Source organism: Hyperoodon ampullatus (assembly GCF_949752795.1).
Source record: "Hyperoodon ampullatus genome assembly, chromosome: 5".
Classification (NCBI taxonomy): Eukaryota; Metazoa; Chordata; class Mammalia; order Artiodactyla; family Ziphiidae; genus Hyperoodon; species Hyperoodon ampullatus.
The window spans coordinates 144,877,343-144,892,621 of NC_136918.1; the positions used below are offsets into that span (position 1 = coordinate 144,877,343).

The 15,279-nt window shown below is 52.3% G+C and overlaps 1 protein-coding gene and 1 pseudogene across 2 annotated transcripts in view; both read right to left on the reverse strand.

Annotated features, from left to right (window-relative positions):
• The window catches only part of TSPEAR (thrombospondin type laminin G domain and EAR repeats), a gene marked incomplete at both ends in the record, with an annotated part of 54,340 nt that overhangs the window by 23,106 nt on the left and 15,955 nt on the right, over window positions 1–15,279 (reverse strand). Inside the window, 2 exons of the mRNA XM_079705417.1 lie at window positions 1,524–1,762; window positions 11,484–11,704. Of these exons, the coding sequence (XP_079561543.1) occupies window positions 1,524–1,762; window positions 11,484–11,704 (460 nt within the window). The remainder of the gene's footprint in view (window positions 1–1,523; window positions 1,763–11,483; window positions 11,705–15,279) is intronic.
• On the reverse strand, window positions 3,721–5,164 carry LOC307053175 (annotated as a pseudogene). The gene is made up of 2 exons: window positions 5,070–5,164; window positions 3,721–4,335 (listed from the first exon to the last, which is right to left on the reverse strand). The product of its transcript is annotated as an uncharacterized misc_RNA (transcript).

Consider the following 15,279-nt stretch of genomic DNA (forward strand, 5'->3'; position numbering starts at 1 on the left):
GCTTAACTCGGTTACGCCTGCAGAGATGCTGTTTCCAAATGAGGTCCCATTCTCCGGTTCTAGCGGATGTGAATTTGGGGGGACGCTCTTTGCCCCAGGACAAGGGTCTTCTACAAAAGCGTGTGCTGCGGAGGTGTTCAGTGGCCCCTCTCCATGTCACGGGGGTCTCCAGTGGCTCCTTCCGGCACGGGGTCCCCAGCCCGCCCCCCTCCTCTGAGCCCAGGGCCGTGGGACAGATGATGTCGGGGCCAGACGGGGTTCACCTCGGTGGTGAGCCGGGATGTGTGGGAAGATGTGGCTGGAGTTGGGTCTTGAGGTGCAAGTGGAGGCCCAACTCGGGATGGGGAAGACTTGGGACCTCCTGGAGGGGACGGCGTGGCTGGAGCCTCGGGGGGAAGGGCCAAGTGTGTGCTTCCTCTCCACTGTCCAGCACCTCCCGGACCATGATGCCACGTCCTCTAGTCAAAGCACCTGCTCCGTCCAGGGTCTGCTGTCTGTCTGCAGCTGGCCACGGCAAGGTCCCAGAACGCCTGTGCTCCGAGCACAGCTCCCCGGCTTCCTGGGTCCGGGTGTGAGCCCTCCGCGGCACTGCAATCAGCTCCAGCACCCGCACCGCCAGCCTCGTCCTCCTGCACACGGCCCCCATCACAGAACTGCCCCACCGCCGGCTCTCCCACCTGAGACGCCGTCTCCCGGTAAAGGCCCCAGTGTATTGGGGGCATGGTGGGGAGAAGTTGTGATAAAGGCATGTTTAAACAGTGTGTAAGTGTTAAGGAGACTTTTTTATTCCAACAAGTTTCATAATAACAAAGCAGAGTGAGATTCTACCTTTGAAAGGAATATTTGCCATAATGACAGATTTAATGTAAATGGACCGTTTGTGATGAAAAAAGAAAGAGTGGCGAGACCCGGCCGGCGAGGATGGACGCTGAGGGCCGGTGGGGGTCGTCCCGGCCCAGCTTACTCGGCAGCCAGGCCGTGGGGACCAGCCCACGGCAAGGACAAGAGCTGGGTCCGGGCTCTCGAGTGCCCGGGGTTGCGTCAAAGCTACTGAGGTGATTCCGCGCGTTTATCTGGTGTTCTGGTGAATATTTACTCCCTCGTCCCAGAAAAGGAAACTGAGTCAGAGAGGTTAGTGATGGGTTGAAAGTCACAAAGCAAGGCCTGGGCCCCAATCAGGCGGCAGCCCCTTTCGGGATCCTGGTGCCCGAGTTCACCCTGCCCTTCCCCTGGGCCTTGCCTCGATGCCACCGACTCAGCAGCAGCAGCCGCGTTGATGGGTCAAGTCCCACCCCCCAGCCCCCGGCGGGGAGGCTGCGGCTCCCTCCCCGCCGGGCGCTCCCGCCCCTCGCCGCCTCTCTGGGGGGCGGGACCGTTCCACGTCCACCAGCCAATGAGCCTGGCGCTCCTCCTCTAGCCTGACCCCAGTGGCCGAGGCCGAGGCCCGCGGGCCAGTGTGCGCCCTGCAAGCCCTGCCGGCAGCACCCGGCCCCCTGCCACCGCTCCGGCGCCGCGGTACCTACATGTCCACGGGGAGGCCGCAGTCCCTGGTGAGGGAGAAGGAGCCTTCGGACACGGCCAAGACCAGCGTGTGCCACTGGCCGTCCGTCAGAGCCGGGCCGCGGAAGGACACGCGGGCCTGCCAGGCGCGCGCCGCGTCCTCCCTGAGGAAGAGGAAGTGCAGCTGGGTGGGCGAGTAGCGCAGGCCGAGCAGCAGCGAGTCCCGCTCCTCCGCCACCACCGTGAACAGGTACTCGTTCTTCTGCAAGAGAGGGGGCAGCGGGGGCGGGGCAGGTGAAGGGGGCAGGTGAGGGCGGGTCTCTGGACCGCAGCGCCTGAGACAGTAACCACGGCCTCTGATGAAACCAAATGCAGCACTCACACCCGTGAGGACAGCTACTATCAGTAAAACAGAAGATTGCAAGTGTTGGTGAGGATGAGGAGAAATTGGAGCCCTTAGTGCACTGTTGGTGGGAAGGCAGCAATAAAATGGTGCAGCGGTTATAGGAAATAGTATGGAGGTTCCTCACAAAATTAGTGTGGAATTACCATCCGACCTAGCAGTTCCACTTCTGGGTATCTGCCCAAAAGGACTGACAGCAGCGTCCTGAAGAGGTGTTTGTACCCCCATGTTCACGCGAGCATTGCTCTCAATAGCTAAAATGTCCAGGCAGCCAGTGTCCATCGATGGAGAGATGGGTAACTAAGATGTGGCGCATTCATGCAATGGGATATTGTTCAGCCTTAAGAAGGAAGTTGTGACGTCAGCGTGGAGGAACCTTGAGGACGTGATGCTCAGTGACGTAAGCCAGTCACACAAGGACAGGTAGTGTGCGATCCACTGATGTGAGGTCCCCGGGGGAGCCGGGTGCACAGGGGCCGACGGTGGGAGATGGGGCCGGGGCTGGGCGCCAGTCAGGGGAGCTGTCATTTAATGCGTGTAGAGTTTCAGTTTGGGGAAGATGAAAAGGGTTCTGGAAAGGGACGGTGGTGACGGTTGCACAACAGTGTGACTGTCCTTAATGCCACTGAGCTGTGTACTTAAAAAGGGTTAAAATGGGAAATTTCACGTTACGTGTATTTTACCACAATTTAAAAAACCTCACGCCACCCGCCATTATCGCGATCTCCAAATGCCAGCAACCCCAGCTGCGCATCATTTTCCAGATCGGACCAGGGAGAGACCATATATACTTGACTGTACGTGAGTGCAATTTAGAGTCTGTTCATTTCTAGCCTAACACAATAAAAAGCGTAAAGAAATGAAAGTGATTAAACCTGAATGCTAAGCAGATACGTTAAATATAGAATATAGGTTTTTAGCAAGTCTTTGCCCACATAAAACTGTGAGTGAATTCCATGCAACGGTTGTACTAAAGAAGTGGGAAAACTCCATGGTCCTCCTGTTTAATTTAACACCTAATTTAGCAAAATCAATTTGCACAGCTTGGGTCACACGGCCTCTGGCCACTCCGGGCACTGAGGGGACACGTGTGGCCCCTGCACTTATCTTCCATGTGAAGGGAGCCTTCCCATGAGCCAAGTCTCAGGAAGTGCATGGAGTGGGTGGAAATGACACAGTAGGACAGAATGCTCACAGTGGTGGCTGGGCCCGTGAGGCGGGTGGCTGGGAAGGATGGTGACGTCACAGCCAGGGCCTCCGGGTGGACAGGCATCTTTACTCCCCCATGTTCACGTCCCAGGACCCCGGAGCCTGAGCAGGCGCTGACCTTCTTCGAGAGGGCAGGGGCCCCACCCACAGGGGTCAGGCCACTGACCTTTGGGGTTCTCAGTCCCTCACCCCTAGGAATACTCCTGGCTGGAGGAGACCGGTGTCTGGTCAGAACCCTGTGTTTCCCCCCAGTGAAGCTGAGAGGAAGGAATCGGACCAGGTGATGAAGTGAGTTTATTTATCCGGGTGCCCAAGGAGGCACTGACAGGATGGAAGTCGAAGCCAAGTGACACAGGCAGAGGAACTGGGAGGGGGACAGGTGACCCAGAGGCAGGTGGAGGCGCCTCCTGGGAGGCAGAAGCCCGGGAAGCAGCGAGGTCAGGGTTCCCAGGGCAGGATCAGAGGTCAGTCAGGCCAGGACAGTGGGGACGAAGGGGACCCTGTCCCAAGTGGGGGCAGCCGCCCAACCCAGGTCAGGACTGAGGGAGGCTGGGAGGACCGAGTCATGGGGGGACCTGAGCCCGGCTGGCCCTGGGGGACGTGCCCGGTCAGCAGCAGGACATGCCCAAGGCGGGGACGCAGCAGGCGGGGCGGCAGAGCAGGGACACGGGGGAGGAGGGTCTGCGGCGGGACAAGGGGCAGGGGGTGGGCTGGCAGCACGAGGGGGCTGAGCAGGGGGCGGCCTCACAGCACATGGGCTCGCAGCACACAGGTGTGCAGCACACAGGTGTGCAGCAGACGGGCACACAGCAGGCCTGGGGGCAGGGGGAACAGGTGCAGCAGGGGGGCTGGCAGCTAGACTGCTGGCAGCACAAGGCCATGCAGGGGCTGGTGCAGGCTGGTTGGCAGCAGGGGCTGGACACGCAGCTCACTGGGGCGCAGACGAGGGTCAGGCAGGGGGCCGGGGCGCAGCCGCTGGGGGCGCGACAGGGGGCTCGCAGCAGCTCTCTGGACAGTCGTCCACCTGCCAGCAGGAGCCGGTGCAGGAACCGGGCAGGCAGAGCTGCTGCCGTAGCTCAGGGCACTGGAGCAGACGGACAGGGTGGACGTGGCCGTGATGGGGGCGGTGGCTGGAGGAGGGTGAGGAGTGTGTGTGTGTGTGTGTGTGTGTGTGTGTGTGTGTGTGTGAGGTGCTCAGGGCTGTCCAGCTGTATAGCCGTCCTCTGTGTTGTGTGTTGGCATGGCAGCGACTTGGTGAAGTCCTTCCTTCCTTGTTTTTGTTTAGTGTCCTGCTCTGTTTTGGCAATGCCTTTGGCTGGTGAGGCTCCTGAGTGGAGGCGGGGCTCTCCTGGCCTGTGTCTGTCCCCAGAGGACAGACGGTAGACGTCTTCCGGGTGTGTTTGCAGGGATGCAGCAGCAGGTGACGTCCTGTCAGTGACAGCCCTCTGCTCCTCTGGGGGCAGGACCTGCTCTTGGAAACAAAACGCCTGCTCCAAAGGAAGGGACAAGGGGGAGCAATCCCAGAATCTGGGCTTTGAGGCGAGGGAGGTGTTTTCAGGTGTGGACAGGTCTGGCCATGCCCCACTGGCCTGGCCACAGGTGGGATGCACTTTGTGAGCAGATGCTGCTGATTGTCGGGGGAGGTGAGGGGGCCTGTGTCCACCAGGAGTGAGCCCTGGGGCAGGTGTGAGGACAAGTGTCCTCCTGGGGCAGAGACTGGCTCACAGAGAGGGGCAGGGATGCAGACGCAGGCTAGCGCAGAGAGAATGACCATGGGGGCAAATGCCTTTTGCTTCATTGCAACGTGAACTTTTAGAGAACCTCCCCGATAGAGTCTTAATGCTCACACCTTCCTCCTCTTCTACAATATCAGGGGCTTCCAGACAATATCAGGGGTTCCTACAGCCCCTGGGTGCAAATTAGGACAAGATCTCCTCCCTCAAGCACTCCCCCTCACAGGCAGAAGGATGTGGTGGCTGTGACCTGACCCTCTGTTGTCAGTTCCTGGAGTCTGTCATAATAAACGTTCAGTAGCAGAGCCTCGTTGTCCATGGAGCCTTGTCCACAGACACCTGCACAGTGTGTAGCAGCCCATGCCCCAGTGCTCGGTCTACACCTGGGACCTAGTGACATCTGGCCATGGTCCCTCGTGTCCTCTCTCTTCAGCCACTGTACTCTGCCAAGTCTCTGAGGGGCAAGGGCAGGGCCCTTGGTGATGTGCTCGGCTGCAAGCCTCTGCAAGAGTAGCCAGGGCTCCGTCAGGGACATGTTGGGGGTCAGTGGGCTTCAGGGTGAGGCCTCACTGACCTCTGATGGGTGGGGCTGGGGACTCGGCTGGAGGACCACATGGCAGTCAGACTGCAATGGAGAAATATTACCTCAAAGACATAATAGCTTAAAACGGTCAAAGTGAAAAACTCTAATCTACACATCCAGGAAGCTTGATGAACTTCAGTCTTTTGAACACAAAAGAGTCACAAACAGACATATCATACTAAATATGCTAAAAGTCAAAGACAAGGAGAAAATCTCAAAAGCAGCAGGAGAAAAATGCTGAGTCACTCACAAGGGAAGCCCAGTAAGATTAACGGCTGACTTTCCATCAGAAACAGTGGAGACCAGAGGCAGTGGGACCATGTATTCAAAATGCTCAAAGTAAAAATTGTCAATCAAGAATCCTATGCAAAAAAGCTATTTTTCAAAATGGAGGAAAAATATATTCTCAGATAAATAAAAACAGAGAATCTGATATTAGCAGACTCATCTTATTAGACATACTAAGTGGAGTTCTTTAGGCTAAAAGCAAGTAAACCCAGACAAATTCCAATCCACAGGAAAAAAAAAGATGCCAGTAAAGTTAATTATGTAATTAGAAAAGACAATACAAGTGCATATTTTTTTCTTGTTTCTTCTCTTACTTGATTTAACACAATTTATAAAACAATATATGTATAAAGCATATTGTATAAAACAATATGTATACAATGTATTTTGGGGCCTATAGTCTATAGAAATGCAATATATTTGACAACATCAGCACAAAGGAGGTACATGGGAGCAAAACTGTACTGGGCAAAGGAAATTACAGCAGATGAGAACTCAAATCCACAGGAAAAAGTGAAGAGAACCAGAAATGATAAAAAGGCTAGGATAACAAAAGCTTTGCATTCCTTTCTTCTCTAAGCTTCTTAAAAATCATTAAAGTATACTAAGTAATAATTATAACAATATATTCTTGGAATTTTAACATTTTAAGATGAAATATTATAACAGGAAGGACAAAAAAGACAGGAAGGAATAGAGTTACATATAAAAATGAGCAGTTTTTATATATAACTGGAATTGAGTTGGTATAAATTGGAAGTTGATTCTGATAAGTTAACATAAATACATGATAGACCCTAGAGCAAAGGGAAACTTAAAAATATATGATGAAAAAATCATTAAAGAAATAAAGTTGTGGGCTTCCCTGGTGGCACAGTGGTTGAGAGTCCGCCTGCCGATGCAGGGGACGCGGGTTCGTGCCCCGGTCTGGGAGGATCCTGCATGCTGCGGAGCGGTTGGGCCCGTGAGCCATGGCCATTGAGCCTGCGCGTCCGGAGCCTGTGCTCCACAACGGGAGAGGCCACAGCAGTGAGAGGCCCGCATACAGCAAAAAAAAAAAAAAAAAAAAAAAAAGTTGCTACATTGGAAAATATTTACTAAAAGCAAAAGAAAGCAGTAGAAAAGGACTAAAGGAACACAATTACAAAAAGACATGAGAGGGCTTCCCTGGTGGCACAGTGGTTGAGAGTCCACCTGCCGATGCAGGGGACATAGGTTTGTGCCCCGGTCCGGGAGGATCCCACATGCTGCGGAGCGGCTGGGCCCGTGAGCCATGGCTGCTGAGCCTATGCATCCAGAGCCTGTGCTCCGCAACGGGAGAGGCCACAACAGTGAGAGGCCCACGTACCGCAAAAAAAAAAAAAAAAAAAAAAAAAAAAACATGAGAAATAGGAAACAAAAAAGTGAAATAGCAGACATAAATCCAACCACAGTTAATGCTCATTATTACTATAGAAAGTCACTGCAAACACTAGATTAGCAAGTACTGAACCATTGCTTCTAGGGGAAATAAAGCTTTAGGTTCCTGTGAGCCTCTAGCCTCATTTTCATCAACTAATCATTACATAACCTTGTGTTATGTGTGTCTTGGAAAAATGCACTGAGTTTTCCTTTACTCATGAAGAATGCTTCTGACACCAGATGTGTGGGTCTTCACCCGCCCCAACAAATTCTCTGACACCATATGAGTGTCCTACAAGTCAGTTCAGTTCTGACCCTAACGAGAGTCGACACAGACCCCACAGGTTAGGTTTCAGTTGCACAATACTGCCCCCTACTTCAGATGCCAATTACAAGTAGCAGGCACCCGGGTGACCTACAACTTCTGTCTGACTTGGCTACAAATTGGAGGTCCCCGTGACTCCTTCAATAATTTGCTAGAGCAGAACCCAGAAAAACAGTTTACTTATTATTGCTGATTTTTTACAAAGGATATTTTAAAAGATACAGATAAACAGCCATATGAAGATACATAGGGTGAGTTCTGGAAGGGTTCTGAGTGCAGGAGCTTCTGTTTCCATGGAGTGGGGTGTATCACCCTCCTGGCATGTGGACGTGTTCAACAACCCAGGTGCTCTCCAAGCCCTGTACTTTGGGGATTTTTATGGAGGCTTCATCTTGTAGGCATTGATTAACTCAATTTCTAGCCCCTCTCCCCTTTTTGGAGAAGAGGAGGTGGGGCTGAAAGTACCAAGCTACTAATCAAGGCTTGGTCTTTCTGGTGACCCTCTCCCGTCCAGGAGCCCACCAAGAGTTGCCTTATTAGAATAAAAGACAACTCCTATCCCAGGAAATTCCAAGGGATTAGGAGATCTGTGTCAGAAACCAGGGTCAAATACCAAATATTAGCCAGGGATAGATAGATAGATAGATAGAGATAGATATAGTATTATTTCACAATGTATGTTTAATATTTATTGTTGATTCATTAGCACTGAACTCACTTCCAACAGCAACATAATTCATGCCTGAATGGCACTTATCTGATGCACGTATTTTCTTCCTAATGCACATCACAGCCTTCTTGCACTTAGGAACACTAGACAGCACTTCAGCACTATGTTTGGGAGCCATTTCAAGCAGCAAGGTCACCAGTGAAAAGCACAAAAATGTGAAGAACGTAGCTCTAAATGACAGCAAAAGGGCACTTGTTTACAGTATGAGCTGAAGCAAGAAGGCAGAGCATTGCCTTGTCATCCTCAGCTGGGAACATGCATGTTGTTCCCATGACATCAAATGTTTTGCAGCTCTATGCATGTCCATGAATGACTTTGGAAGTGCCAAAAGTATTGATTTGGGGGTTACAAATCAATTTTAGAAAGTAGGTGAATTTGCAAATACAAAATCTGTGAATAATGAGGATCAACTATATATCAGTAATAACATAAATGCAAATAATTAACGCAATCAAAAGGCAGAGATTGTTAGACTGCATAAACAAACATGATTCAACTATATGCTGTCTACATGAGACATACTTTAGATTCAAAGATAGAAATAGATTGACAGTAAAAGGATAGAAAAAGATACATCATGCAAACAGCAACCATGAGAAAATATTAATATTTTACTAATATCAGATAAAATAGACTTTAAACAAAAATTGTAACTAGAGACAGGCATTTTATAATAATAAAAAGTCAATCCATCAGGAATATATAACAATTATAAACATACATGCAAATAACAGAGCTTCAAAATACATAAAGTTAAAACTGACAGAAACGAAGGGAAAAATAGACAGTTCAACAATATTAGTTGAAAACTGTAAAATACCAATTTCAATAATGTATAGAACAACTACAGAGAAGATTGAAATGGAAACATAAAACCTGAACAACACAATAAGCCAACAAGACCTAACAGACATCTGTAGAACGCCCTACCCAACAACAGCAGAATATACATTCTACAGAAACACACATGGAACATTCTCTACAGGAGAACATATGCTAGGACAGACAACAAACCTCAATAAGTTAAAAAGGACAGAAATAACACAAAGTATGTTTTCTGACCACAATGGAGTGAAATTGGAAATTAATAATTGAAAAAAGTGGGAAGTTCATGAATATGTGGAAATTAAACAATACACACCTAAATAACCAAAGGGTCAAAGAAGAAACCAAAAAGGAAATAATAAAATACTTTAAGATGAGTGAAAACAAAGATCAAAATACCAAAACTTATGGGATACAGCTAAAGCACTTCTTAGAGGGAAATTTATAGCTGTAACTACCTATATTAAGAAAGAAGAAAGGTCTCAAATCAAACCTAACCTTCCACTTTAATTAATGGATCAAAGACCTAAATATAAGAACTAATTCTATAAAGCTCTTGGAAGAAAACTTTGGGATAAATCTTTATGACCTCAGATTTGGCATTGGATTCTAAGATATGGCACTAAAAGTATAAGCAAGAAAAGAAAAATAGGTAAATATGACTTCATCAAAATTAAAAAGTTTTTTGCTTCAAAGGACACCATCAAGAAAGTGAAAAGACAACCCATATAATGGGAGAAAATATTTGAAAATCCTATATATGATAGGGGACTTATATCTAGAATACATAAGGAACTCATAACACAACAATTAAAAAGGCAAATGATCCAATTAAAAATTAGGCAGAGGACTTGATTAGACATTTCTCCAAAGAAGAGACATAAGTGGCCAATACACACATGAAAAAATACACACCATCATTATTCATCAGGGAAATGCAAATCAAAGCCACAATGAAATACTGCTTCAGGCCCACATGGGTCGCTAGAATCAAGAAGTCAGATAATAACAAGTGTTGGTGAGGATGTGGAGAAGTTGCAACCCTCATCCAGTGCTGGTGGGAATATCAGATGGTGCAGCTACCTTGGGGAAACAGTCTGGCAGTTTCTAAAAAGTTAATCATAAAGTTACCCTAAGACTCAGCAATTCCACTCCTAAGTATATACCCAAGAGAAATGAAAACACATGCCCCTACAAAAATGTGTACATGAATGTTTATAGCAGCATTATTCATAATAACCAAAAGGTAGAAACAAGCCAAATGTCCATCAACGATGAATGGGGTGATCAAAATGTGCTATATACACTCAGTAAAATATGACGTGGCCATAAAAAGGACTGAAGCACTGATACACGCTACATCACGGGTGAACCTTGAACACGTACTGCATAAGCTAGTTACAAAGATCATATATTACAGTATATGATTCCATTTATATGAAATGTCCACAGTAGGCAAACCCGCAGATACGTAAAGTCAATGAGTTGCTGCTTAGTGCTGGGGGTAGGGAGTGGGGTCGGGGTGGGGGGAGCCAAAGGGCTCGGGGCTTCTCTCCGAGGTGATGAGCATGAGCTATAACGTGCTGTGGTGAGGGCTGCACTGAGCAGCTGACTGCACCGTACACCACTGAATTGTGCACCTCAAATGTGTGAATCATATCTCAAAGAACCTGTTAGAAAGTTACTGAGCATGACAGGAAATAAAGAGATGGAGCTGACGGCGAGCCAGTCCTCCGGGGGACCCACAGGTTGGAGTCTTGTTCAAGAAAGCAGCTGACAAGACAAAGACTTTCACCTGAGAACTGGAATTTACATTAAAAAGAAGAAGAAAATGGAAATCACAGAACTGAAAATGCAATGGCTGGAGCTGAAAGCTCAGCAGCTGGGTTTGAGAGCAGATTGTACAGAATGATGAGGATCAGCGGGCAGAAGCCCCCGGGGGGTGTCAGGATGGAACCACAGTCGACAGCAAACCAACTGGGAGAATCTTGGCTATGAGAGAATCGGGGATACTGACTCGGAATGTGAAGGATTCGTCACACGCCTAGGAAGTGCCTTGTCCTGGACCCTGGGGAAACCTCCAGGGGCGCTTCCATCCTAGCCGGGGACGGTGGGAATGTTAGCTGGATCTGCGGAGGATGGGACTGCAAGTCACAGGTAAACAGACCCCAAAAGAGTATGTTTTTGTTATTTTGTTTACATTTCCTGCTAAAGGATGTCAAACTAAAAACTCTGAGCCTTATCCCTAGTCTTTGACAGCTTAGCACACCAGAAAATTATAATTGCTGTACAGACTCCTAACAAATGGTCACACAGGCTCTGCCTGCATACTCACAGTGATGGGGACCTCACTACCTATCAAAGCTGGCCACTCTTGACCTCTTGACCGGATCAGTCGTGCCCTTCACACGCGCTGGCATTGAGAACGTGCAAAGGTACGGGAAGGGGGGGGTCATTCTACAGGAAGAGTGGGAAGTGGCACTGACCTTAGCAGGGAGACTGGGAACTTTCAAGGTTACGACGATGGAAAATTCTTCCGGGAAGAGGTCGCATCTGAAGAAAATCCTTGACGCAGGAAAGCTCAGGTCGTGGGGGGCAGCGGCTGAGAGCTGAAGTCCTCGCGCACCTTGGACCTGTGTCACCCTGACCCCGACCGCAGTGCCATCAGGAGGGACCGCCTCTGCCAGGATGTCCAGGGGCCGCAGGTCTGTGTCAAGGAAATCACACGTGGGTTATGCCAGGGCATTTACGGGGGCACCCAGGTGTGGGTGTGCGGGCTCTGGTCTCAGTGTCCTACGGGTCCTCGAAAAAGCCCTGTGAGCAGGGCGTCACGATTATCCCGTGTGGACTAAGAATGTCTCCTGCCACATCAGAAAACAAAGGATGTTTCAGCCATCAAGTCATCACATTACAGCCGTCCCCAACATGCACCCTGAGGAGACTCAGGATGAGAAAACACGGGACGCTGGCCCCAGGTAGCTGAGGTGCACATCAAAGGAATGATTTCAGTGAGCCCGGACTCCCGCATCTTCCCATACATAGAAACGCACTGAATTCCGTAACTTGAGATGTCTGGTTTTCTTTAATTAACAGCATTCTTTTGATGGTCTGACTACCTGGTTTTTTTACAAAACTCCTCTGTATCCCGGCTCCGCCCTGACCTCGGAGCCGTCCCTCAGAGCCATCTGAGATGCTGTGTCCTGGTTAAGTCCTCAGTTTTGTCCGCTGAATAAACCAGAACTCTCAACTTTTAGGTTGTGCATATTTTTTCAGTCGACACCCGTCTATCCAGTGAGCTAGCGGAGGCACCAAGGGTTCACGACCTACCTGGGTCTACCGTGACCTCTCCTTCCCACACTTCCACCCCGTCCCCCTGGGTTTTGCTGCCATTTTCAAGTCAACCACCAGGCGCTGTGCTGGGTGTGCTGGGGCACGAGGAAGCCTCCACCCGGCCCCGGGGAGCCCATGGGCCCTGGGAGACAGGCTCGCACACGGGAAGCCTCCAGGGCCTGAGACAAGGCAGGCGCGGCATCCCCGAGCCCCCAGCAGAGCCGTCTGTGACACGGTCCCGGTGGTGCCGTCGGAGGGCAGGGCCCCCGACAGGACCTGGACGCCGCCCTGGCCTGGGCACTGCCTTCCCCACACGTCGCAGAGGAGCAGACAGGCTCCTGCTCTGCAGTTCAAGGTCATCAGAAACAAAACTCACCTGAGCCCAGAGGACAGGAAAGGAGAGCGGGGAGGCAGAGAGACCTGCGACTGGGGGTGGGGCTCCAGACGGCCCGCCCGGCCCCGCGGCGCAAGGGAGGTGCTGGCTCGGAGCAGGCCCAGGGCTGCCCCTTGGACCCTTCCAGACTCGGCCACCATGTGTCAGGCCGTGGCCTGGGACAAATGACAGGCACGTGCGAATGAAACAGCCGTTCCCCAGAGCCGTCTCCCTCGGGGTCTGGCGGTCCTGCTGAGGGGTCTGAGCCTGACACAGGGGTGCTGGCCCTGGAGCCAGCGGTCAGTGCACCATGGGGATCAGTCAGCAAAGCAGCGGGGCTGCGGCCATGAGAGCAGAGGACGCCCCCTCTGCGCTGCCCCCGCGCTCGGGCCTGGCCCTTCCCCCGTCCAGGGACTCACAGCGGCCAGAGGGCAACCAGCGCAGCACTGAGGGGAGAGCGCGGGGGGGAGCAGGGGGCGTCACAAACGGGGGCAGACGGAGCGGAAGACAGGAGCTCCTTTTCTCCATTAAGTCAAGGGAATTCAGGAAACAAGCGGCCTCTCCGAACCAGTTCAGAGGAAAGGTACCGAGCTCAGAGAAGAGAGGAGGAGAAAGCAGCTCCAAGTGGGAGCGTGAAACACGGAAGGGAAGGTCAGCGATTAGAGGGCCCAGAGCAGCCCTGGGAGGGCGAGGGCGAGAGGAGCGAGGATTTGCATCCAGGACGCGGGGAATTCTTCCGAACACGGGAGAGAGGAGGGGCTGTGCAAGCAAGGAGCTGGGCTCCTAAAACCAGAGCACACGCGCCGCCCCGCCCCAGTGCCCAACATGGTACAGAGTTTGGGGCCATCAAGCCGGGGCACAGCCAGGGACGCAGACGTCCTCCTGGAGAGGGGCATCCTCATGTGCCCGGAGGCACCCACGGGGTGTGGACATGCCCGAGGGTGCGGGGACCCAGGGCAGGCTGGACGGCAGCGGGCGGCCTGGCCGCGTGCACAGCTGGACTCCGGCCCGAGGCTCATGCCAGCCCGGGGGGGACAGCGAGACCGAGGGATGTGGCGGCCTGAGCAGCGTCTGGGAGGATGGGCGTGCGAGGCCCTCTGGGGGATGTGGTGAGGGAGGGACGGCAGCTGCTCTGTGATGGGAGGGCAGGGCACTGTTGTCATTTACGTCACTGGAAGCGAGAAGCAGCCTGGGAGGAAGGAGCATCGTGCCTGGGAAAGCACGTGTGTGTAAACTAAGACGCCCGCAGCTCGGCGCTCCGACGTACTCCAGCGTCAAGGGCGGTGGTCACCCCGAGGCCGCTGTGTGTGTCGGGGACGGGGTCCCAGAGAGACGCCAGGGAGGAGTCTGGCATCTCAGGGGAGGAGGGGTGTCCGTGTTCTGGGGGACGGACCCTGACCCCAGCCTCCGGCTGCCCGGGCCGGGGGTCAGATTCCACATCCTGTGTGGTTATGCCTGGCTGGGGTCCCTGGGGAGCACGGGGCTCTAAGTAAACACTGTGTACCCTAAATTCACCCACAAACTGAGAGACACAGGGTACGTGGGCCCCGTCTGGCAGTGGCCCCACCAACGTCCGGCCCCTCTTTCAGGAAACGTGGGCCCTCCACCAGGCAGGCCGCTCGGCTTCCAGGACATGCCTCAGCCCGGCCAAGCCCCAGGCACCGGCAACTGGAGGGACCCGAACTCGGCTAATCTCAGTGCGAGCCTCTCCCTCCACTGTTTAACTGAAACAGCCTCTTCCTGGTCCTCCCCGCCGCCCCCCAGAACCCACGCAGGCCCGAGCGGCCTGTGGCCCAGCAGGTACTCATCCACACAGGCTCTCTCCACCTGTGCCTGGTCCACACGCCCACACACCTGCTGAGGGTTCTCCGGGTTAACAGAGACAGTGCATTCGTGCCTTCCTGGGAAAGTCCCGCTGGCTGCAGGGATGAGTGAGTGACCGAGCTCACAGAGGTCAGTGCCACCTCAGGACGTCCAGATGCCTAAGTGATAAGAGTCCAGCAAGCTAACCAATGGGACACGTACACTGGCACCTGCTGGATTCATGCTGACAGGCTGGACAGAAGACAGACAATGGCTGAGCCGTAGACGCCTGGCCGCAGAAGCCTGACCTACAACCTCGGCAGCTGCTGCCCGGAACAGCCAGAATGTGGCCGGTGACCACCAGCTTCCCTAAGTTTTGTCCCCACGTCCAGTTCAGGACCCCACGGAGAAACCCAGATCTGCTCCCTAACCAGGCACGTGAGGCGCAGCTGCTGGCCCACCCCCAGCTTCCCTCACCGACAGCCTCCATCAAGCCACACATGGGCCTTCCTTTTTCTGCTCTAAACTGTGCCTGCCTGAGCCCCTGACAAACCCAGGTGACGCTGGTGGGCCCCTGCCAGAGCCAGCGGGATAAACAGCCGGGCTTGCCCTCATTTGCATGGTCTTCATCTGTTCCACAAAGGCTTCTTGAAATGCCAGTTTCCAAAATAAATAGTCGTTGCCCTGTGGTGCTTATAATTTAGCAGAGAGACTGTGGCGGCCACAGAGAGATGAACTCAAAGCTGGCTACCAGTAGGGTCCTGACCTAGACCTCA